The 26,180-nt window shown below is 47.0% G+C and overlaps 1 protein-coding gene across 17 annotated transcripts in view; it reads right to left on the minus strand.

Annotated features, from left to right (window-relative positions):
- Positions 1-26,180, minus strand: part of Tacc2 (transforming acidic coiled-coil containing protein 2) — a 247,871-nt gene that overhangs the window by 153,465 nt on the left and 68,226 nt on the right. For 16 of the 17 annotated variants that reach the window (XM_023708945.1, XM_023708947.1, XM_023708941.1 and 13 more), the window contains 2 exons: positions 8,080-13,326; positions 7,282-7,380 (listed from right to left, as the gene is read on the minus strand). In XM_023708945.1, the coding sequence (XP_023564713.1) occupies positions 7,282-7,380; positions 8,080-13,326 (5,346 nt within the window). The remainder of the gene's footprint in view (positions 1-7,281; positions 7,381-8,079; positions 13,327-26,180) is intronic. The other variant, XM_023708952.1, reaches the window with a different exon arrangement.

Raw genomic sequence — 26,180 nt, forward strand, 5'->3', positions numbered from 1 at the left:
TTTCATTGCAGTGTTGACACTTTGAAATCAGTAAGTGTGTCTGGGATTATAATTTGGGCTCTTGGTCTCTAGAAGGTTCACCATCACTGGGCTATGGTTGCCATCTGGCCTGCTCCGTGCTGAAACCACCATCCCCATGTGGCTATTTCAATTTCAATTTTAATCAGGTAAAATTAAATAAAATGAACAGTTTGGGTTCTGCGCAGCAGCAGCCTCATTTCTGGAGCTCACTAACTGTATGAGGCTAGCGGTTACTGTGCTGGACAATGGTGATACAATGCACTCGCACTATTGTAGAAAACGTCAGTAAATAGCACTGCCTCAGGGAATAACCTCCAAGGTCCACCCGGCAGCTAAGTTAATTATCGTGGATCTAAACATGGACTTTTGGTCTCAACAGCTTTCCAGAAGAGAAGCTCCGATCCCAGCTCTGCGTCTTACTAGGTCTCTTACATGTCATCTGTCAAAGCTGCCATTTCTCATCTGTGAAAGGCAAACACAAAGAGCACCTGCCTACGGGTTGAAATGGCAGTGAGATATAATGTGAACGGGGCAGCACTCTGATCCCAGAGGAGGAGTTAGTGACAGGGAACGTACAATGGATACTGTACGGGAGCTCTCAATGAAGCGGCCCATTTAATCTTAACCACACTGTAAAGCTCACCATGTGCCCCCATGAGTAATTAGGTTCAGAAAGGGTAATACCAGATCCCATACCAGAGCGGGACCTGAGCCAACCCTGAGTCCTGTCAATGCGCATTCCTGTACTTGCCCAACCACAGAGTGGGGTGGTCTTCTCTCAGAAGTCTGGGAGCAGAGGTGGGGTAACTGAAATTTGCAGGCTGAGCGCAGGCACTGAGGAGACACAGTGTCAAGCGGGCCAGAATCCATGTGATTCTGCAGCTCACTGGCTCCACAGTCCCTTCCCCAGGTGAAGCCTCGTACCTCCTCCAAGAAGTGAGGGTCCAACAGGAAATGACCCATTTCCTTCTAGCTCTAACCAGCTGGAGTGCAAAATTTCTATTTGCCAAATATTGCTGTTGAAATGAGGCCCAATACAGGTACAACATCAGCGCTTTCCCACAGTGACAGTAACAAGATGATGCCAGAGGAGGAGCTGGGTCACCTCCTTGTCCTCATCCAACCCTGGATTTTCCAGTGGCAGGAGCAGCTCTTCTCAGCCCTTGTTCTAGGCACAGAGTGGACAAGAGACCACAGGACAGAGGAGCTCACAAATCCGGAAGAGTGTCAGGCATGGTGGCACACGCTTGTAATCCCCGCACTCGGGAGGCTGAGGCAGGAGAATCACTGTGAATTGGAGGCCCACCTGGGCTATAAAGTGAGTTCAAGGCCAGCCTGAACTGCATGCTGAAACCCAGTTTCAAAAATTAAAATACCAGTCCAGAAGAGCTAGAAGCCAAGGTGGTGCATGTTCGTATTCCCTCCACCTGCAGACAGAGGACCAACACCCTGCCGCCAAGGAGATGGGCCTCATAAACTGGATTTCCAAAAAGACTTGGCACTTTTCCATAGGACAGATTCAACTCTCAGAATATTTTCATTACGAAACCCAAAGCTTCAGGACATAAAAGTTTCATGTCAAAGGGCCCTTTGAATTTTATATTGTATGGCTCACAGTGTCTGAAGCTGCTGACAAGCAGACGTTCGTCTCTTTCTGCCATCCTCATTTTTCTAAGCACAATTGAATCTGTGATCTCATTCCATGTAAGAGCTCCTTGCAGACAAGCAGGGTGTGGCAAACCCCATGGGACAGCCAGGGAGACAGAGGGGGGGGATTGTTCATTTTTCCCACATTCCGAGCATTCACCAGGCAGCGCACCGAGAGCTCCGGAAACATCCCAACTGTATCCTAGCTCCAACCCTACCAGGGAGCTGTGATTTTCCCCTCTCATGGATATGAAAGCTGAAGATTGGAAAGTTAGGCAGCTTACCCAAGGCAGCCAGTCAGTAAGGGGCTGATGAGCTGTGAATGGCTCTGTCCTCCTCATCAGCCTGGCAAAGGGAAGAACAGCGCTATAGACGCAAACCCAGTAGGCTCTCTGGGCGGAATTGGAGGTGTTGCCCAGGTTTCAACTGCTGAGACAGCTGTATTGGAAGCACGTTTTCTTTTTCTTAATTTATACAGTTGTAGTCATCCTCTAACCTTATTCTTAAACTTGAAAACATGATGTCACCTTGGTAATTTTAGAAGGAGATGAAGAGAGGAGGAAGAAACAGAGACTGAGTGGGAAGATGGTGTGGGAGGGAGTGAGGGAAGCCTCTCCCATGTGGTTTTCAGGGCGGCCAGGGCTTCCTCAGCAAGAGGCCAACTGTCCCTGTCTATTTTTCCCTCAATTTTTCAACCCAAATGTCCTTTATGATTTAGCCTGGGCCTACACAAAGCCCCTAGGCATCTGGGAACAATGTAAGTCTCCTAAAACACACTATTAATTGAATGATTCTTTTGCAACCATTACTTCAAGTAGGAAACAAGACCCCTTTACATCAGTGTCCAGCCAAAACAAGCACGGTGTCATCCAAGGCTGATTCAGAATGACATGTGTCGTTACCTCTCTGTATCACTTGCCAGAGCTGTCATTAGTGATGTGTAACCAAAATACCAAATCCTAGACCATCTAAGGAATGTGGTCTACAAAGGTGAAGGTCACCCCAAATCCTTTCAATACACAGTGAAGCTGTCCCCTCTGCCCCAAGTCCTTCAGGAGGAAGAGCACACAAGGTAACCAAATGCACCACTGGCTGGCTGCAGCTGCTTCACAGGGTGCAAGCTGGTGACCGGAGGGACACAACACCATGGGCTACCCATGGCACATTGCCAGCAGCACCAAATGAGCTTCCTCACTTGGGACCAAAGCACTGCACCTCTTTACACTGCCTGTGTATGAGGCTGGGTTATCAAACTACCTCGCCCAAGACAGCAAAAGGGACATCTCTCGGATACTGAGACTGCCGTGTGCTACCAGTTCCACTCAAGTCGACAGGATGCTTGAAGTTCAGTAGATTCCTTAGAAGCAACCACCTCATAATTCACCAGAAAATGGAAACTTTGGGTTGATGTACTTCGCTTTTCTCCTGGCAATTTACAGCATTATTGATGGTGGAAATACAATACAATAGGATACACAGAGAAAGATACATAAAGTATTGCAGTAAAACACTATCTCCAAAACGTTTAACTTGCAGCAGCTCACAGTGGGCTACCCCACAGCAGAAGGAAAGAAAGCATTCTCTTTCCTCAGCCATTTAGGTATTTTAGTAGGCAAAGAATCCCATCGGAAAAGGCAAATAGGCAGGTTAGAACCTCAGTGTCAAAGCACAGACTGAGATCCCAGAAACAAATTCCAGACTAAAGACAGACACTACTGTGCAGCTCACTGCATGAGGACAGCCCGCTGTAACACAGCGAGGAACTGGACATCCACTCAGCACCAGAGTGTGGGAGTCAGTGACTTCCGTTGCCATTGTCATTGAACTTAAGGAGGCAAGTACACTTGTAGTCCTTCCCATTCTGTGGATAAGAAAACTGAGGTAATGTATCTAACCTCTAAGGAGTAAAATTCAGAGCCCTGGCCTTGAATTTCATCTGTCCATCTCCTGCCAGTGTCCGCTGACCTGTGGCTGCCCAATCTCCTCCAGGCAGCAGCTGAATTTGATCTTCATGTGCAACATCTGCTCCCAGCACCTTCTGACCACAGCAGGACTTTTCTCTGAGACCTGCTCCGTGGTGGTGAGTGGGTTCACCCAAAAGAGGCATAGTACTAAGTGTTCTCCTCAAGGAAAAGAAGCATTCCCACTATTCGTGTTACAAGGACAGGAGCAAGCTTACTGGGGAGATATGGACTTTAAGGTCCCCTGGGAAGGTGCCACCTTTGGATCAGTCATCCATTTTGGGGGTGTCTAAGAGGGTAGCTATGGATCACATCTGTCTGTTCAATACTAGGAATGTGGCAGGTCCCAATTGAGATGTGCTCCAAATATAACACACATATCAAATGTTAAAGATTTAGTTTAAGAAAATAAGATTGCAGCATATGACTTTAGTGATGTTGAATCAATTTCATGTTGACATGGTGGTATTTTGGTATGCCATGTCCAGTGAAGTATATCATCAATTTTTCCCACTTCCATTTAGGCTTTTTAATTTTGGCTTAGAAAAATTTAAGATCACCTTTCTGGTTTTTTTTTAGATCACCTTTCTGAAGAAAAAAGAAAAAAGATGCCTTTGTGGCTTCCGTCACATTCCTATAGTATAGAGCTGGTCTGTAGCCTTCCAGAGAACTTTGATTGCCCCTAAGCATAGATGGAATCTTTGGCCTATTTGCTCAGGTGCTACCTCTCCTGTAAGTCCTGGGAAGAGGAGCCAAAGGTCACCCTGGCTAGGCTGTGGGGAGAGCCCAGCCAGAGCCCTTTCTAGAGGGTCTCAACCAGCAGGTGGATGGGGCAGCAGGCCTTGTCCCCAAGAACCACACACAGAAAAGCAGCTTCTGCAGCCAAATGATCTGTATAGCGTGTGTGTTGTGTGCCACAAGGCCACCCACGTAATTTTAAATATTTGAGGAGCTGCATTAAAAACACAAAAAGAAGGAAATGAAATTAATTTCAATAAATGCACTTTAACCCAATATATCCAAAATACAACCATTTCACGTAGTCAGTATAAAATCATGAACGATGTCTTTTCATCGTAACTCCTCAACATCTCGTCTGTGTTTCACTTACCCACACTCAGCCCGTCCACACGTGGCTAGCAACAGCTGTGTCAGCCCGTGCAGTTCCAGAGCATGTATAAGTTTCCAAATTAAGATGTGTGCAGGCAGCAACCCCCCACAATGCATGTAATTGTTATGTACTGCAAACATGCACTAGTAAATGCAAAAAATAATAAACATTGATTTTGAAAAGTCTCCATAGGAATGAATACAAATGCCATCTGAACCTGCAAGTCCACAGCTAGTTATACAGTGTCATCCGCTCACCATTAAACAGTGTTGTCCACCATACTTTAGAAAGAGTTTTGGTAGCAGGGGTGAAAAATGATTCACTATTTCAACAGAAAAAAACAACAATGGGTAAAATGACACTAAGACACTAAGTAACAGTAATGGGTAGGTGGTGTGATTGGATTTTCCTCTTCTTTTATACTCTTCTATACTTGACCAATAGGCCAGAGAATGATCATTTCTAGTGCAAGTTGGGAAATTGTTATTATTATTTTATGTATTTGGTACAAGGTCTCACTACACAGCTCAGACTCGTAGCGATTGTCTTATGTTCAGCCTCCCCAGAGCTGGGATTCCAGGCATGTGCCACCATACCCAGATGAGGTTGCCAGCTCAGGGCGCCCAGGAGTGGGGCCTGCACAGCATGTGTTCCCCAGGATCACATGGTGGGAACCCCATTCCCACACTTAGTCCAGGAGCTTAGTCCACTGAGCTATCTCCCTGGCCCAACTTTGGAAATTATTTTAAAATTGAAAATGATTAAGACATTGAGCTTTAATGTATTTACTGGGCTGCTCTATGTCTGGCTCTGAGTTTCCCAGCAAGGTGATGAAATGCCCACAGAGGCTGGAAAAGGAGCTGAGGTAGTCACTTGTGGGCGGGGAGGTCTCCCTAGCTAGGCAGATATTTCTCCTACGCTGTAGCAGGGAATGTAAAAAGCTCACACCAGCAAGGGCTGCAGGAAATAGTTCACTGAGGCAGTGGCAGACATGGGTGTTAAATGTAGATCAGCTTGCATCTGTCTGGGCAGCAAGGCTGCATCTATGCTGGCCCAGAGTCACAAGTGTCCCTATCACTGTGGGGCAGCAAAAGCAGCTGGGAGTCAGGGGAAGTGTTCTGACTGGAAAAACAGGTGACCATGCATTCTTTCAGCATGTGCAAAATGGGAATCAAGCATCTATAAAACGCCCACAGCTGTTGGGAGGAGACACAGGTACTAATTTAGAGGCAGAGGCAGAGGCAGAGGCAGAGGCAGAGGCAGAGACAGAGACAGACAGACAGACAGACAGACAGAGTGAGAGATACACAGAGACAAAGACAGACAGACAGAGACGAGAGACAGAAACAGAGACAGAGACAGAGACAGACAGACAGACAGACAGACAGACAGACAGACAGAGACAGAGACAGAACACAGTGTAGGCATACTGCAAAACTTATTCATAGTGTCTTTTGTGGGCTTTTGTTTTGTTTTGTTTCTTTGGTACCAGGAATCAAACTCAGGATCTTGTGCTCACCAGGCAGGCACTGCACTGCTGAGCTCTGTCACTGGCCCTACCCATAGTGGGTATTTCTACAATGTCTCTAACTTCACAAAAAGATGAAATGTAGGCAGTAGCTTCAGAGGGGCCACAGGTGGCGCTTCACTCAGAAAAGACCAGGACATCCCCCCACCCCTTCCCATGCAGGTTTGAAGGTCTCCTGAAGGTCTAGGTACCACAACTATCCCTCCTGTGCCTGCTCCTAATCGTAATCATGCTCCTAGATTGCTGGACATGCAGCTGCTGGTGGTGACGAGCCATTCCTGCTTCAGAGATCGCACCCCATTGGCCTCCAAAGGCGATTGGCTAGATTAGCTAGTATCTAGGACTGATACTGGGGCGGGGGGGCAAGGCGGGCTGCCTAGGGCTGCGAGCTGTCTTTTGGGGGATGGAAATGTTCTGAAATTGATTGTAGCCACGGTTGTACAACTTTAAGTACACTAAGAGTCCTTGAATTAGACACTTTGTGTGCGTGCGTACGTGTGTGTGCGTGTGCGTGTGTGTGTGTGTGTGTGTGTGTGTGGCGGGGATCAGGGGCCTTGTGCATGCTGGGCAAAAGCTCAACCACTGTGCCACATCCCCAGCCTATAGATACTCTTTAAATGAGAGTGAATTATGATATGTGAATTGTATCTCAATAAAACTGTTTGTTTGGTTTTGGTATCAGGGATTGAACTCGGGACCTCAAGCACTTATTCCACTGGGCTATCTCCAAAATTGTTTTGTTTTTTAAAGTTAATAAAGCTAGGTATGAGAGCAACTCAATCCTTTTCTATACTGAATCATGTCAGGGTGGAGGATGGGAAGCATCCTCTCTCCATGTCCTATGAAAAGGCACATCTCCCCACGATAGTTTTAAGTAACTACTACCACAAGCGGCTACCTGCCTTTCTCATCTAAAAGGTGATGTTTAAAGTCTGCTCTTCTTTGTACAACACTCAGTGTCTGCGTCTAAGGAAGGCAGCTCAGTCTCCCAGAGCCTGGAGGAGCTCACTGACCTTTCCAGCCCTCTTGTATTCCTGGCTTCCTCTGGAAGGACTCTCGGAGCATCCTCAGGAACCAGAGGTAAGGTGGCTGAGCCAGGCCCAGGGCTTCTTCTGAAACAATGAGAGAAAGCAATTGATAGCACACTATGAACGGTTAAAGGGTCCTCTCTCCATGTCCTAGGAAAGGGCACATTTCCCAACGATAGTTTTAAGTAACTACTATAACAAAATCCTTTGAGCAGAGAAATGAACTTCAGACAGCCACTGGCCTGGAGATGCTTTTGAATAATTTAGGGACCTCTGCCTAAATAAATCCAGATTTAAAAGCAAATGCATCTGGCCAGCTACGGTGGCGCACACCTGTAATCCCAGCACTCAGGAGACTGAGGCAGGAGGATCACCACAAGTTTGAAGCCAGTCTGGGTTACATAGTGAATTCAAGGCTGGCTTGAACTAGATAGTGAGACCTGTCTCCAAAGAAAGGAAGCGTATCTATACTCCAAAAAAACACCCCTGACTTCAGCACATCACCCAATCGTGTTCAGCCAGTCACTCAACACTTCAAACTTTTCCAGTAGCTTAAGTTTAAATGAATTAAAGAATACAAGAAAAAGAACAAGGTATGTTAAAAAGAGTCTCCATTCTTTCACATTTTTTCAGAATCTTAGCACATCCAGAGAGGGTAAGTTTAACCTGCTAGTTACAGAAAACAGCCTTTAAAAATCACCCATCTCTTTGACTTCTAAAAAAAAAAAAATCAGGCTAGGAATCACCTTGGAAGTTGAGCCCTTAGGGATCTGGTCTAAGTACCTGCTGGCTTGGAGCTCTTCTGGAGCTGAATGTTGTGGCTTTGGGTCTCTGGTTTTGTCAGGCTCTGAGGAGTTGCCTGCCTTCATATGCCCCTCAGGAGCAGGGAGGTCAGGCCCCAGCTGCTCCTGGGCCTCCTGGTGTCCATCTGTGTTGTCCCCTTGCAGGGTGGCTGCATTCTCCATCGCCTGTGCCGGGTCAGAGTCTTCTAGGTCCTGAGAGCTCCCTGGCAGCGCTGAGTCATGAGGCATGCCAGGGAATGTCCTTGCAGTACCTGTTTCAATCAAGTCACCAGCGGCACGTGCCCCTGTCTCAGCCGTGTGTGATGTGATGTCACCCGCAGCTTCCCCAGCAGCTCCTATCCCTTTGCCAGGCTCCAGGAGAGAGTCTGACCCTTCTTCAGCCTGTGGCTTAGGGGTGCTTACGTGGCCTGGGGCATTTTGCATTTCCAAGACCATGGCAGCAGCCTCAGGCTTCTCCCCACCCCCAAGTGGGTGAGGGATCCCGGGCTCACTGTTAGCCTCAGGCATAGCCAACACATGCCCACTAGGAGACTTGGCTTCCAGGGTGTAGGGTGCTCCTAGCTCATCACCAGGACCCTCTGTGCAAGCAAACCTCTCCAGACCATCTCTTCTGTATTGAGTGTCACTAGCTGATGTTTCCCGGTGCTGTGCCCCAGAAGGGATTCTGTCATACTGAACCAAGACCAGGGCCTCTTCCCCACCACTCTGGGGAGCTGCTACCTTGGAGTCCCTGATTCCCTCTAGAAGCATCCTCTGATTGGCCAGCAGGGGCAAAGGGGGACCTGCAGCTAATTCCTGCCCACTGTTCTCAAGTGGCCAGTAAGCCTGGAGTCCCAGGCCTGGCCAGGGCTCCTCAGGCCCCTCTGGCCTCTTGCTTCTCACTATGGGTGGGATACCAGTTGTCCCTTGCTCAGCATTGGCAGCGGACAAGTTCTGCTCTAAGGCTGGTCCTACCAGAGCCAGCAGCTTGTCTGCTGCCAGATTCTGGGAAACCTCAACCTCAACAGCCCCTTCTTGCTTCTTCTCCACCAAGAGTTCAGCAGGAGACACAGAGAGAAGTGTACAGGCCTCTCCTTGGGTCCCATCTAGGTTCTTCTCTGGGTTTAGCGGTATGGCAGGGGTCCTGCCCACCATGTTTTTCCCGGCACCTGCCTTCTCATCAGGTGCACTCTGGGGCCGATCAGTGGCCAGGGCTCCAAACACAGACTGCTCAAAGATCTTAGTGATGTGCTCCCTGAAGTCAGGGAGCCCCGCGACCATGCTGGTCTGCTTGGCACTTGCATCTGCATCACAAGATACATCCCTCTTTGGATCTGGGGAAGGCTCTTCTGTCCTCTTCCCATTGCCCCTCATCTCTCTTTCTTTGTCAGCCACCGTGCTGTCCTCACTAGCAGGACACCCTGGACTCTCACGTAGTCTGGCACCTGGGTAAGCTGGGGCCACTTCATCCTCCTGGGCTGTCTGCTTCCCCTTGGCTAGGAGAGGTGGCCTCCTGTTCAGGTAGGGCGCGGAGGTCACAGGTCCCTCGGTGTTTCCAGCTCTGGGCCTTTCAGTGCTGGGCTGAACTGCAGAGATCTCCCTACCTGCAGCTCCTGAATGCAAAGGCAGAGCCAGGGAACCAGCAGACAGCTTCACAGAGGCAGCACTTCCAAGGACAAGCAGGGACTCTTCTTTGGGACGGGGGCTTTCCCCAGGAGCCTGGAGGCCTTCAGAGAAAGTAGCTTCCACTGTACTGTCCTTTGCTCCTTGCCTGGCAGCACCATCAATATGCAGGTAAGGGGTGTCAGGCTCAGCCTCCTCATGTGACCCAGATGTCAAAAACCTCTTTGGGTCAGGGACAGCCTGGCAGGCAGAAATACCTGCACCACTTCCGGGACTCCCACTAGGCTCTATGATTGACAGCGAGGCGCGCTCCCCGCTGGACACACGCTGCTCAACTTGGCAAGGCTCACCTACGGCCAAGGCAGAAGCTTCTTTCCAGGATGCAAAGCAGTGCTCCGTTGGAGAGAGGCTCCCGCTCTGAGCAGCATCAGGTTCTTTGGGCGCCTCCAGCATCCTGCGGTCTCCTTCACTGGCACTGTCACCACTCTCGGCAGCTGCACCTTCACTCCCTTGCATCCCGGTTGATGGGAAACTTCTAAGAAGCTTTGGGGCCTCTGCATCCATAGTGGCTGGGCACTCCATCCTTTGCTGTGGGGCTGGCGCAGGCTCCTGCCTGTCTTCCTGGCTTCTTTCATATGTCCGTCTCTCTGGGGCATCCTGGGTGGGTGTGGCTCTGGCACTGGCAGGCGCTGAGGCTGGCAGGCAGTGTGCTGTATCGTGGAGAGCTACTGAGTCAGGAGGACAAGACACTGTGTTTCTACTTGCCATCTCTGTCTTACTCGCACCCTGGGGCAGGGGCCAGGCGTTAGCTTCTTCAGAAACTCCTCCATCCTTGCAACATGCTTCTTCATGTTGGCTGCCTGCTTTCAAAACACCAACCAGCTCTTGTTGGGACTTGTTTGGTCCCTGCCCAGCACAGCAACTTTCCTTTCCACCCAAGTTCCCTGCAAGAGAAGAGTCTTCCAAGGTGTCTGCTGCAGGAGGCCGGACCCCACCACCTACTCCTTCTTGCTCGTTCTCCCCTGCTATAGGCAACTTCTGTCCTATTGAGGTTGGCAGTTCTGACTTCACTGGTAGAGAACTCTCCAGAACTGTGTACTTGGGAGACGAACTCAGAGCATCAGACAGACTGCCCATGGGGAGCTCCCTAGGAAGTTCTGGCCCACACACCCGTTCCCGTCCCCCATCACTGGGTAAGCACACATCCACCTGCGGCTCCACAGAGACGTGGACGTGGGGAGACTCTACCCCCTGGTCCTTAGACCCAGGATCACTTGGGTAAGCCTCTTGCCCATCTTGCCCAAGTAGTTGGGTCTTCTCCCTGAGAAGATCATGGAAGGATGTTCCTGAGCCCACTTGGGGTGGCTGGGGACAGTCTTCAGAAGGTAGGGGGGGACACTCTGCTGCAGCTCCTCCTGTGCAGCTGCTCCCTGGGCGTAGCAGGTTTCCCTGACAGTCTTGCGTCAGGCTGAGAGTACTGAGTCCACAGGCTGCTGCTGCTGCCTTCTCTCTCTCAGGGGGAGGCAGCACATCAGCGTGAGCTTCCTGTCCAGCTGCATCTTGCCCCAGCCCACAAGGGTGACCTGGGGATGTCAACAATCCCTTGGTGTCACAGCTGTAGGGCTTCTGGGAGGATGGGCAACCTGTCTTGCTTATTTCCAAAGCATGCTCCACCTCCTGAACTTTGGTTACAACGTCTCCAGCAAAAGTGGATTTTTCAGACTTTAAAGCAGGAGGAGACTCTGTTTGTCCCAGTCCTTCTCTGTCCTGAAGCTTATCTGGACGTTTGGTCAGTAATCCTGGCTTCTCCCAGACGGCTTCTTCGGGAACAACTGGCTCACGAGTACCATCTGGTGCTGGGGTCCGGAGGGGGTCCTCCTCATGGGGTTTGGGGGCTGCATCAGCCCCAGTGGCTTCAGCCACCACCTGCCACACTGCCTCTGCTGATGCAGAGTCAGATCTGTCCACCTGTCCAGTGTCTCCCTTTCTAGGTGGCTCTGCTGAATCTAAGTTGGAAAAGATTGCACTCTCTGCATCATCACTTGGCTTTGGCAGCTTGTCTTTGTCCCCCTGTGCATAGGGCTTGCAGTGGGAGGCCTGAGACTCTTTCCCCTCCTGGTTTCCAGGATCCACGGCACCAAGTTGTTCTGTGTCTTGTGACAGTCCTTCAGGGTTGTCTCCATGGCATCTGCCTTTCTCTCTAGACATAGCTGGATGTCCAGTAGCTTCAGGGGCCTTGGTTCCCTCCTCTGGCCCTACTGAGCTCTCTATCCTTTTGCTTGAAGCCCCAGGAGGAGGAGGAGGGGGCAGCATCACCCCTTGGGGCTCTGCATGGCTGTGCTCCCAGTTCCCACGCTCTGCCCTCTCTTGGGGTGAAGAGGCATAATCCTTTCCAAAACTTGCTTCTGAATATTCTTGCTCTTTTCCAAGATCTGATGAGCAGTTTTCTAGTCCTGTCGACCTTTCATCCACCAGCTCTTTGATCAAATATGCAGAAACTGGCATTTCAGCTTTGGAAGCCCTCTCCCTGGCCAATGAACTGGGTCCATCTGGGGCAGCAGGAAGCCCATGGGTGGGGTGTGATGTGGGGCTGGAAGCTGGTTGTATTTCTTCAGTCAGAGTAAGTGGAAAGGGCTCAGGGATCCCGAAGGAGCTCACATCTCCCTGGATGCCTGTCGCCACATGGGAGACTTGATGGGACTCCCCACCTTTCATCCCTGTCAGCAAGTGACTGTGAGCACCGCTAGAATCTGGGGTTTCTGTCCCTGGCACCAAGGTAGGGCTCAGTGGGTCTAAGGGCTCTGCATGGAGATGTGCCTTCCTACAGCTCTCCAGGGAAGCGGCAGCTTCAGCTTCTTGGGCAGCCCCTGAATTGCTCCCAGGGGAATGGCAGGAGCTAAGGAATCCCAAATCATTGGCTAAATGCTGAAGTGGTGCCTCTGCTTGGCCTTTTTCTCTGTCCGAGGCTCCTAGAGCTGAATCTTGTGGGACCGTGGTCTCAGGTTTTAGAGGGTAATCCACTTGGCCAGCTAAGCTGTCCTCGCCTGGATGGGCAGAAGGACAGAGCTTGGGAACTATCTGTCCAGAAGCCACACCCAGCCTGGGTTCTGCGGGGGAATAGCCACCTACACTCTCTTTCTCTTGGGACTCTAAGGGACCCTCTGCACACAGCAGCTCGTTCCTTGGTTCTCCTGGAGGTGCTGATGGAATCCCTGGCAAGCCGTCAGTGCAACTGTAGGAGGGAGAGATCTGTCCCCCAGCCTTCATCTCTTTGTCTCCCCCAGCACCAGAGACCATGGCAGCCATACTGTCCCCTTCAGGGGTAAATGTCACAGTGTCCCCTAGGGCACCAGGACGAGGCGCCCTCCTTGGGTGCTGGGTGGGAGCATCTTCAGGCACTGCTGCTGGGCTTTCTAGGCAGCCTTCTGGAGGGCTCTCAGTGAAGGGCACGGAGCTCAAGGGACACTCCTGCTCCCAGGGCAGTGGGCAGCCGGATGCTGGAGGTCCTCCCGGGCCCTGGGCTTCCTGTGGGTGCTTCCTGGGCTCAGTCACCTCTGGGGACACGATGCATGGATCCAGGCTGGCCGCACTCTCAGAAGTGAAGCAGGAGCCTCTAAGCCCAGCACTGCCAATAATGAAAACATTTAATGTTTCATTGATTCTCATGGACACCAAGAACAGAGCCACCCTGCAGGCAGAATCATCCCAGTCAGGCCCCAGAAGGCTTCCCGATCCTCCATCACAAACACCCCAGCACCTGTGTAGTTCCTGTTCTCTGTGAGGATCCCCAGCTCCTCCCACCCCAAACCATAACACGCGCCCTCATTTTCTCCAAAAATCAGCACAAAGAGTCACCAATGTTCAGTCCAGGGCTTTCCACGCTAATGAGCTGTAAGTAGGGAATAGAGAAATTCATTCATGATAGTGTAAGACGCAGGAAGCCTGGGAAGTTTTTAATAAGAGGAAGCCATAAAGGAAGAGAGTGTTAAAGTGGTTCTGTCATGAAATTACAAAGAGGCCTTGAGCAGTACTGGGGATGTTCTGGGGGAAGCACAGGTTGGCAGGGCTGCGCTTTGAGAGTTATTCTTGAATAGAGTGAACTTGAATCTTCACATTTGGCAGATGCTACATGAAAGGCACAATCTAACAACCACTTGTACTCTGTAAAATCTCTGCTGGAATGCCTTCACAGTTGCCTTAATTTGAACACACTTAGCTGGGCAACACGTATGAAAAGAAAACTAGAATAAGAAGGAAATTTGGCTTAGAATCATAGAGTTGCTATAAAAGAAACCCAACTCTCTGGTTATTGTAAAACAGCTTATCATAGTCACATTTGGCTATTACCCAATTCTATATAGTTTTAATCTAGCGTAGTTAAAAATAATGCATGGCAGGGTTGGGGATATAACTCAGTGGAATAAGTGCTTGGCTGGCAAGCACAAGGTCCTGAGTTCGAGCCCTAGTACCACCAAAAAAAATTACTCTCTCTTTGGGGTCGGGGAGATGGCTCAGTAGAATAAGTGCTTGCCTAGCAAGTGCAAGGGTCTGAGTTCAATCCCCGATTCTGCCAAAAAATAAAAATAAAAATAAAAACAATAATGCATGGCTAATAACAAATTTAGAAATTAAGAAAAAATAAGAAAAGCTATCCCTTATGTACATGCCACTTTCAGTATTCTATGATATATATATATATATATATATATATATATATATATATATAGCATAATTTTTGTTATTTTTATATAGCTGTGATCTATATGCTTATGAGAATTACATAGTTTCTCCTACCAGGAGAAACTGCTCTAGGTAAAGTTAACGGAAGTGTGGTTGGCGAAGGCTTTCCTAATTGTCCTTAAAGTCACAAGAGGAAGTCCTTGGAACCTCTTCATGACTCTCACACACATATCCACATAGGCATAGTCTCAGTGTTCTCGACATGGCCAGAGAAAAAGACTGTGTCCTCCATGTCCGCTACCAAATTCCAGCACTCCACGCAAGGAATGCACATGTGTCCTCGATGGGGAGTAGACAGTGGGAACGCGAATTGCCCTCTTGCCCACATTTGGAAACGTGGGCTGGGGATTGAACTGTTTGCCTCGCCCTCTCCCTGGGCTGGCACCCTGGTCCTCTGGGAGACGGTCTTCAAAGCTCGGGTGCCTAGGAGCAAAGTGAGAGGCCGGGGGTGGGGGCCCTACTCCAGCAGGGCTGATGCCCTGAGAGAAGACAGAGAGGTGGCGGAGGAGCAGGAGCGAGTCTACTGAGGAAGCCCACGTGAGGACACATCGAGGCCGTGCCACCTGAAAGCCACGGAGAGAGGCCACACCTGAAACCAAGCCAGCCGGCACTATGACCTGGACTGGAGCCTCCAGAACAGTGAAGAGATGCATGTTTTATTCGTGCCAGGCAGGGTGTGGTATTATGTTACGAAAGCCTCAGAAGACTCATAAAATTGACATGTGAGCATTTATTGTCTCATCAACATTTCTGAGGTTTCAAAATTTCCACAGAAAGTATCCTCCTTCTTGATATCTTCCCAAAAGAATGAAAAGCATCATACCACGGGATAGATGAGTACCCATGCTTATAGCTGCACAGTTTATAATAGCAAAATCTTGGGTGCAGCCCAAATGCTCATGAGTGCATGAATGGATTCAGAAGATGTGACATTAGGGCCAGGGAGGTAGCTCAGCAGCATAAGCACCCGCCTGGCAAGAAGATGCGGTGTTTCACACCATGGAATATTACTCAGTCATAACCAAGGATAAACTTAAGACATTTCTAGGTAAATGGATGCACTCTGAGACCACACTCTGAAGTGAAATAAGTCGGACATGTATATGTAAATACTGCATTGTCTCTCTGGTTTAAGAAACCAAAAAGGTAAACAAGGACCAAAATGTATAATAGATATTTCAAAATAAGAAGAAAATATTTATTTTATTATTATTATTAATTTATTTTTATTTTTTATTTTTTGGCGAAACCAGGGATTGAACTCAGGCCCTTGCGCTTGCCAGGGAAGCGCTTATTCTACTGAGCCATCTCCCAGCCCCAAGAGAATGTTTACATAGGAAAGGGAACTAAGGAGGGGTGAAGGGAAAGAAAGGGAAAAGAAAAGGAGAAGAAAGGTTGGAATGGGGAAAGGGAAACAATCAAGATTATATTGGGGCCAGGGAGATGGCTCAGTAGAATAAGCACTTCCTTGGCAGGCGCAAGAGCCTGAGTTCAATCCCTGGTTCCGCAAACAAACAAACAAAAAATATATCACCTACAGCCTGTGATACGTGTGATCATTCCGTATATCTAAAATATACCAATAAAATTAATTAATTAAAAAGTTTTCTGAAAAGAAGTTAGGGAAATAACATAGCAAAGCGATGTCTGTGTTTGGTGAGGGTCATCTCATTAACCCCTGACAGCTGGTCTCCTGGGTATTCCTGCCACCACCTGCAGATGACAGCACAGGACGCAGAGTGGCACAGCTTGGATAACCACTCAGGCATCTTGCTATTTATTCATTCTGCCAGAATAAGGAAATGTTTCTCCAAGAATGAGAAAAGTTTGAGGCACGCAGCTCTCTATGTGGCCCCATTCCAGCCTCTCCAAAGAGGAGGTCACTTGACGTCCTTATACCACACTGCAGATAAAACACAAAGCCACTTCCTGTCCACCCCTCCAGCAGAAAGTGCCACTACAGGGAGGGCGCAGAGCTTTCCTTCAGGCTGACTGAAATCACTATCATCTGGGACAGGACCACAGAGCAAGTAGATGAATTTTCCACTGAGTAAGAGACGTATAGCAATACCCGAATAAGAACTTGTACATTGGCTGGTTTTTTTAGAACAAGCTGAGCACCAGCCGTCGCCTTGATTAGCCACCAGAAGCGGGTTCTAAAGCTAGATTAAAGCACTCACCAGGAGCAGATTGGCCTAAGGGCGGTGAAAATTCTAAGTACTGGTCTGTTGAGGGTTGTGCATTAATTAAGCTTACATAATGTCCTTTTATGCTTCAAGATTGAGTCAAAATGTGTGGGCTCAGGCTGCAAACAGAATCTACAAAGAGCTGCTTTGGTGGGGCGTGGGCAGGCTGGTTTCAAGTGGGCTTAAATAAAACCTTTCAGTGGGGGGGGGGTGCTGCCTCATCACAGGGTCAGGGAGGGCAGAGCGACTGCAGTTTCCTGGTCCAGCCCCTCAGGAGCTACCAGCCTGGGGGTGTCAGCCCAGGAGGAGGGGGGATTTGTTGAGCAGCCCCTGGAGAAACACAAAAAGCCCATGTCCACTGCCCAGGTGCCAAAGGCAGTGACAGCCAGAGGGACTCCAAAACACAGGAGTGTTGGGGTGAGAGGGCAGAATTCAAGGGCAGAGGAGGTTGACTGTGGAAAGTACAAAGGCCGCTCCACACCACTGGGCTTTAAGACCAGCAAAACTGTCAGACAAAATCACTAAGGGGTTTTTTTGTTACACACTTTCACTTATGATTGCATTTACTCTTCACCGCAGCCTGGCCAAGGGGACATTCCTGGGGAAACACATGAAGTAGTCGGGGAGAGGAATCTGCGGTGGATCAGATCACAATGGGGAGGAAGAGCTGCTGACGCAGAGCAAGACCAAGGCCTTGGTGGGCAGCTCTGAGCTTGCTGCCCCTACCAGCCTCTCACCTGGACAGGCACAGCATACCCTTCCCCTTCTACTCCAGGCCCTTTCATTCTATTCTCTGGGCTGCCAGCAGCTCCGTGGCATAGAAATGAATGTGTGCTCCTGTCACACACACACACACACACACACACACACACACACACACACACACAGAGGGAAAACTCTCTGGTAGCTTCATTTGTTGTCAGCTGCGGACCAACTTAGCTTTCCGGCCTCATCCTACACAGCACTCACCAGCACTCCGCCAGCATGGAGCCTGGGGCCTCCCAGTTCCCTACATCTCAGCCGTCACTTCTCAATGAAGCCCCTTGTTGGCCTTGGTGCCCAGATCAGACCCACCTAGCACTAGTTACAGTGGCCATCATGTGGTGGGTGACCATTTCCTTCACTGGAGGCTGGGTCCTTGTTTGCTTCCGATATTGTATCTGGGATGCCTGGTATAGACTATATGGTCAATATATTATGGTTAAATATATATGGTTAATATATATATATATATATATATATATATATGGTTAAATATATTAATCTATGGATGAATAAAGAGATGGATGAAAGGAAGGCCAGAAGGGAGCAAGGAAAGGTTGGTGGATAGATGGACAGAAGGATGGATGGATGGACAGATGGATGGATGGATGGATGGATGGATGGACGGATGGATGGACGGACACAACTGAATGCAAATCGCGGACATAAGTATATAGCAATGCTCTCACATCGGGATTGTTTTACAGATGATTAGGAAAGTTCTTTCCTACCACACCATCAGAGCACTTCAGAATCAGTCCAAACTTCTTTGACAGATGAGGAAACTGAGGCCCTGGAGAAAAGGCAAAGTACTTTCTTAAGTTAAATAAATATAGTTGAAGCAGCATTCTTTAGCCATTGCCCCTGTGCTCACAAGAGGTCTAATGAGTTGAAGTAGGAAGTAATTTGTTACTAATTGTACAGTACAGATGTCTGTGAATGGCTTATTATCTTCCCTAATAAATTACTCTAATTCAAAAGACTAGATTTCACCCAAATAACATCATCACTGTTATTCATTGCATTCCAATGCACTTGCCAGAAAAGTAAAGCCAGGGGCAGATTGGCACCATGGAGTCTGACTCAAGTCTGGGAGCTACCAGCCCTGTGCGTGCCAGCCTTGGAGGTAGCTGGGACTGAGAACAGCGGCTTCTGTGGCTGCCCGTATGCCTGCCTTGGCCCTCAAGGTGGGCTGACAGTCCTTAGCAGCAAAGCGTGGGGTTTCAGCTGTGTGCTGTGGCTCCTCATGGCTACCATGGAGGAGGAGGCAAGACTTGTCTAACTAGACAGTAGGGAGAGAAGCCCCCAAGGGTCCGGATTCCCCACGGGTGGGATTACGGTGTTCAGGATCGCCGAGAAGACCACCCCCTGCCCCCGCCATGCAGCTGTCCTGTGTGACAAGCACCCTGGGCCGGCCTTCCACCCTGCACCTCGGCAATCCACCTGGGGTGGGGAAGGTTAACTCAGTGGTGACATGAGGAGTCCCATTCGGCCCCATCCTCCAGCTCAACCTTGCCATGTGGATCATGCTTTCTTATCTCAGACTTCAGTGTCTTACTTCACTATCCATCCAGAATCTGGTGGGAACGACTGCCAGCAATTAGCTCCCAACAGCATGTTAGGATGCTGTACTGTTCTGCTTCACCCCAAATGTCAAGGGCTGGTCCAAATCTGAATCAGCTCACGAGTCCTGCCGTATGTATGACTTTTTGTGCAGAAAAGGAAGGTGGAGATCCTGCCTAAACAAAATACATTAGCTCCCAAATGCTTTTAGTTCCTCCTGCCATGAAATCAGAATAAATTTAGTTAATCTGAGGACCAAAGACAATGCTAGACTCCTGCTAACTATGTAGTCAGCCAGTTCACTGTCTTTATTCTTGCATTCTGGTTTGCACATTTTTCTCTCCACCCATCGTAAGTCAGGTGACTCAGGTGTGCAGAGTTGTAAGTAAATGTGATTCTCTCAAGTAGTCTACTCCTTGTAATATACCTGCTCCCTAGTTTTCCCACCTTCCCTTTCTATTGCAGTCAGAAGAGACTGTTCAGGAAGACAATTTCCTCAAGAACTTGATCAGTGACTGGGCCAACTATGATAGACTATTGTGGAGCAGTGACTAATGACTAATAATAGTTATATTGGACACACTCTCTTCTTATATTGGGGCTTTTAGAATATGGTTGTGATCAGTAGGGATGAAGAGAGAAGCTTGCTTGTGCTTGGATAATGCAGGAGGCACTAGGCAACATGTGGCTGCACAAGCCAGAGGACAGGGTGGGACTTCTAGAGCCTTGGAGATGCCAGTGGACACTGAGTGAAGCAGAAGACACACAGTCTCTCACACTAATGGCTTCTCAGGACACTTCCTCTATTCCTGTTTTTGGTAGAGCATTTAGTGAGACCAAAGTGCCTCAGAATGCACTGTGAGGCAAACAGCCTCAAGTGAAGAGTGTGGAAGAGCTGCCCTTTTGGGAACCAAACAGCTGCTCTCAAAGCACACCACAAAAGCACTCTCTGCATTGGCCTGAGACTCCACTGAGTAAGAGTTGCTTGAAACTAAGAAACTGCTCCTCTGTGCTCAGGGCGAGTTCTAGAACCTTCTCTCCAAAGCAGTTCCCTTATGCCTACCAGGGTTGCTGCAGCTCCCCATTCTGTCCTCCCAATGCTCTGTGGACATACTTTCTCTTCTGCCCCCCATCTCTTCTTTTCTCTTTTCTCCCCCTTGGCTGGGTACCAAACCAAGAGCCTCTACATGTCAGAACAAGCACTCTATCACTGAGCTATACCCTCAGCCCCATTGTCCCTAATTTATTTATTATTCATTCAATTTCCTTCTGGGTGTGACCTCCTGGGGCTTAGAGGGAACTCCTCTGTAGTTTATTTGTACATCTTAGTCCAATGCTATATGCACTCTGTTGAATGAATGAGTGATCAAATGATGCAGAATGAATCAGTAAATGAAGGAATACTTTTTTGTAACCAACAGCTGAACAGCCATGATAACCACTTGCTTAGATCACCGGCTGTGCTGACAGCTGTATCACCTATTCAGTCCAGACTCTGGAAAAGGAGTTTACCCTCCAAGTGATCCACTCTTATGTCCCTCAGGGAAGAGGCTTGCTGGGCTTTATCAATGATGACACATTCTTCATGCAGAAAAACACCTCAAAAACCTCTTTGCAAGCCTAGCTAAGTAGGTGCCATCCACACACATGGGCCTAATTTGTCAAAGCCACTCTCCCTGAATAAATGACCGGGAACTCGCTGACTCTGGCAACATGGCCAGACTTGGCTCTGTATGTTTTAATCCAGTCTTCTCGCCTTGTTTATGTTGTGATGGAAGAAAAGAGTAGGCAAATGACACAACATTTATATATTCTAGTTATCCGGACAAACGTGTGTGTGTGTGTGTGTGTGTGTGTGTGTGTTGTATGCATGTGCGGTGAACTGAACCCAAAAGCATTCATGCCATTCATTCAATCTACACTTTTACCACATGAACTTTTATATAACTTCAAAGTCAAGGTGTCACCTAACTTACAAGAATCTGCTATCCCACTTAGTGCAGGGAGTGGGGATGGGCAAAGGAAATTCAAAAGCAGCCCATGATGGTTGGCTGATTATATCAACTGGAGTAGGAGAGGCTTAACTAAGTCCATTCAGCAGTTCCACACCTTATGGTGGGGAAAACCCACCCTAGAGCAGCTTGTCATCTGCATGGTATACAGGTAAAGGGAGAAGGACAGATCAGATTCTGTTTCTTTGGAGGAGCTCCAGTCTTCACCTTCATGTTGGAGATCAGCGCAGGTCTCTGAGCTTCCAGTGCAGATCCTTTAGCCTTGCATTGCAGACCCACCAACTTCCTGATGCAGACATGTGTCAGGAAGCTCCAGGTGCAGACAAACCTTCTTCACTGTTCTCTGACTCTGTGGGCGGCCAGTGTAGGCCGATCTTGTAAATTCATGTATATTTTACATCTTGTGTTATATTTGTTTCTCTAGTAAACATTGAGTGATACACAGTTTTTTAGTTAACTGGTTTTTTTTAGCAACTCTACCATGTGGTCCTATGGAAAGCAGAGTGACCCCCTTTTGTGATTCCTAGATTGGCTGTTGGAAAGGCTGGGTGGTTGTACCTCGGAGCTGGAATAAACAACACGTTCATGACTCTCACTTCTGTCCATTTTCCTTCAAATGGATCTAAGACTTTTCTTAATCACCAAATCAAAAGCTAAAATTAACTACCCCAATAAAGAAAACCTCTTTTTTTCCCCAATAAAGAAAACATAACTTGGGCCGGCCAAATAGTTCAGCAGATTAAAGTGCCTGCTTAGGCAGATGCAGGGGCTGGGAGTTTGATCCCTGGGCCTGCCGTGCCAGGCCCACCCCCAATTACAGGTAGTGGTGCACGCCTGTAATCCCAGTGCTTGTGCGGCTGTAAACAGGAGGATCACTATAAGTCCGATCTAGTAGTGAGAACCTGAACACCCCATAGACCCTGTCCTAAATGCAAAAAAAAAAAAAGAAAAAAGAAAAAGAAAGAAAGAAAGAAAGAAAGAAAGAAAGAAAAGAAAATATAACTTAAAACCTTGATAAGGCCCAATGAAAGAATTTGGTGAAATGTTTACTGGAACATGAATATTTCCTTATTTTTAAGTTAGATTTCCCCAATTAGTCATTCATGGAAAAATGCAAGTGGATAAGCCTGGGAGAATTAACTGCTGGCCAAATGGCCATTTGAGGCCATAAAAAGACACAGGAGACTGCAAGTGATTGTGCTACAAGGAGCTCTTGCAGAGAAAGGGCGCATAACATTTCTCCAGAAGACCCTCTCTCTTATTCTTTTTTTTTTTTTTTTCTGGAAAGATCTTCCCACTTCCTCTAAAATACTGTAAATGTCAGGTGTCCTGCTGCATTTACATTTAAACAGAAAAAAAGAAACTTGGTAATGATGGCTTTTCAATATTTTCAAAGTGCGTGGGCTGGAAAATGTTATAGAAAGTATTATAAGTTACAAGAGGGATTAGACTAAGATGTATGGGGGTGGGGTGTTGGCTACTAAAGGAGACATAGAAGAAGAGAATGGGGATCCCTAGAGGTGGAAAAAAAACAAGGTGAGCTCTTCTGTTGCCCAGCGAGAGGCCTGCACAACATGGTAGAGAAGTCAGGACATAGGTAGAGTTGACAGCCTCCTAGATTTTAGAGCATAGAGCTAAGTTCCAAGAACAGAACAACAGAGAAAAGAGGGCTAGAAGGACAAAGAACTCCAGAGGAACGTGAGGTACTGAGCAGCATGCGCATACAAAGAAACCGCATGAGACTGGGCTCAAGCAGGCCTAAAGGCTCATGGGAGTGATCCTTGTAGCTACACAGAGCTGGGAATATTCCGGCCCCCATTAGCCAGAATGCAAAACCTATCACTAATGTGGTGCCTGTTGGAGTACTACAAAGGGCCTGACTTTAGTAGTGGGTAAATTAACTCTCATCTAAACGCTGCCCCAGTCTCACCTATCAAAGCAAGACCCAAAAGGATTAAGTTAATTCAAATAACTGTACCACAGCTCAAAGTTCAAGAATATTTATAGAAATTCAAAAATACCCAGAACCCAAGAGCCTAAAGTACACAATGTCTAGTGTGCAAAGTAACAGGAAAATAGGATCCACAGTGAAAAGACATTTGATTACTCAGATAATCAAAATCAACCCCCCAAATTACCCAGATGATAGAATTAGTACACAAGTACATTTTTAAAAAGTATTTTGAGCTTAGTGGTAAAGCACTTGCCTAATGTTTTGATCTCTGGTATTGTAATATAATAATAATAATAATAATAATAATAATGCATTATACCTGTATCTCACATATCCAGAAGGCTGGAGGAAAAATTGACCTCCCTAAACACAGAATTGGAGAAGAGCTGATCAAACTTCTAGAGATGAAAATTACATGTGTAAAGTAGAAAATACACTGGGTGAGAATGAATGACACATTAGCTACTGCGGAAAAGAATCAGTGAATTTATTGGCATCACTCTAGAAATGCTCTAAATAAAACCAGAGAGTATGAAGATTTAAAAAGAAATGAACAGGGCCAGCCAAATAGTGCAGTGGATAAAAGCGCCTGCTTAGGCAGACTCAGGGGCCAGGTTTGATCCCGGCATGCTGTGCTGGCCCACCCCTGGGGCACAATGAGAGGACAATTGAGATTGGGCGTTGTGGCGCACTCCTGTAATCCCAGCTCTTTGGGAAGCTGAACACAGGCGGATCACTATGAGTCAGATATACATAGTGAGACTTTGTAGACCCTGTAGACCCTTATTAAAAAAAAAAAAAAAAAATGAACATGGCCAGATGTGCTGGTGTACGCTGAAATCCCAGCACTCCAGAGGCTGAGATAGGAGGTTCACCACAAGTTCAACACCAGCCTGGGCTACAGAGTGAGCTCAAGGCCAGCTTGGACTACACAGTGAAACTGTTTCGGAAAAAAGAAAAGAAAATGAACAGGCTGTCGGTGAGCTGTGGGATGACTTCCAGGAGCCGAATGCTGCATATGTGTCATTGGAGTCCCCAAAGGAAGAGGGTAAATTTTTAAAAAATTGAATAAATAATGGCTGAAAAGTTTCCAAATATGATCTCAACCTACTCGAAGCACTAGAAAGAGGGATGAATTCACACCAAGGCAAATTGTAACTGAATTTCTTAAAGCCAATGAAAAAGAAAAGAATGTTATAAGTAGCTAAAGGGAAAAAGATACAGGAACCAAGGTGAGAATGACAACAGGGTTGTTACTGGAGGTCACGCAAGTTGGAATGAGGTAGCCAAGGGCTGTGGAGGTGGCCCAGCAGCAGGATCACCTGCCTGGTGAGCACCTGCCTGGTGAGCGCAAGGCCCTGAGTTTGATACCTGGTTTAAAAAAAAAAAAAAAAAAAGAGGCATCCTGATAACTTCAACATCCCAGAAGCAAAACACTGTCTACCTAGGGTTCTTAGCTCAGAAAAAAATACCTTTCTAAAACACAGACAAGGGGACCTGCCCATTAGTTCAGTTGTGTAAGTGTCTGCTTAAGCAAAGCAGTCAGGCTCTGGATACTGTGGTTCAATCCCCAGATCCTCAAGCCTTACCAGACCTGCCCTTCAGGCAGCCTGAACCAGAAAAAAAAAAAAAAAAAAAAGAAATCGATAAAACATAGGTGAAATAACAGTTTTCTTTCCAATACACAAAAGCTGAAGTGCTATGCTTTACTTTGGAAGAAATGTTAAAGGACATCTTTTAGGCAGAAAGAAAAGAATTCCAGATAGCGATCAAGGTCTACACAAAAGAATCAGGAACACCAGACATAATAAGAAGGCAGGTAGTTCTTCCTCATTACTTAGGTCTTTTTAAAAAGATAATTTGCTATTGAAAGCAAAAGTATGTGCTATGGTATTTGTACCTCGTAGAAATAAACTGTACGATAGCAATACTGCAAAGGCCAAAAGAGAGAAAGGCAAGCTTACAGGTGTAAGATTCTTCCAATATACACGAAACGATACAATGTCACATGAAAGCAGATTGACATATACTGTTTTAAAGATGTGTATTAGGGTTCCTCTAAGCAAACATTAGAATTACATAAACAGGTGTAGTTAGTAAGTCAAAAGGCAAAAAGGGGCTGGCCAGATAGCTCAGTGGATTAAAGTGCCTATTTAGGCAGATATAAGGGCCAGGGATTTGATCCCTGGCCTGCCATGCCAGCCCCATGCCCAGAGCACAATGAGACACAAATGAGACTGGGTGGGGTGGTGCACACCTGCAGTCCCAGCACTTGGGAGCTGAAAAACAGGAAGGATCTGTACAGGTCCAATCTGTGCAGTGAGACCCTGTACTAAATACATAAAAAAGGAAAAAAAAAAAAAACCCAACCTAGAGTCATAAAAATAATGAATTAATCCAACAGAAAGCAAAAGACAAAAAAGGAGAAATTAATGCAAATCAGAAGAATGAATATTAAACAGGATAGAAAATATATAAATGGAGATTATTTATGTGTGGTCTGTATAATTAAAACAACTGTATTACTAATAAACACCCTACTTAAAAGGCAGAAATTTCCAGAGTGGAATAATAAAACAAGATTCAACTCTGTGCTGTTTACAATGAAGAGTGTAAACTCTTCAAGAGACACAAAATTCTAAAAATTTGGGAATATAATAACAACAGGGCTTCAAGCTACAAGAAGAAAAAACTGTAGAACAAATGGATAAATCCATGATTACTCTACAGTCTGATATTTCCACCCATCTTTCTTAATCAGTGTTAGAACATGTGAGTAGAAAATGAGTGGATAGAGGAGACCTGAACAATACCGTCAACTAACTTGACCCAAGTAACACTTACTAACCAGTATCCAATAATAGCAAAATAATATTGTCACATACAGATAGCATATTTGCAAGCCAAATCATAATCCATACATCAAAAGTAGGCCTCACTAAAATTCAGAACTGATTGTTCAAATTACTCAAAGCATTGTACATGGCTATGGTAGAATTAAATCAGAAATTATAAAATACATATATCCAGGAAATCTACAACTATTTGACAACTAACATATTTCTTAACTACCCACAAGTCAAATGGGAATTCAAAGGGAAAGTAAAAATTATTTAATTTAAATTAAAATAAAAATACAAGCATCAAATTAGCAGAATACAGGTAAAAATAGGTCAAGAAGACTTACAAAATGAAAGGGCCCCAGTCCTAGCCCAGGTCCGGCACAGCTCAGGACTGGCATACATGCCTCAGGTGTAATCCT

This window comes from Octodon degus, unplaced genomic scaffold (genome assembly GCF_000260255.1).
Source record: "Octodon degus isolate 3935 unplaced genomic scaffold, OctDeg1.0 scaffold00010, whole genome shotgun sequence".
In the NCBI taxonomy this organism is placed as follows: domain Eukaryota; kingdom Metazoa; phylum Chordata; class Mammalia; order Rodentia; family Octodontidae; genus Octodon; species Octodon degus.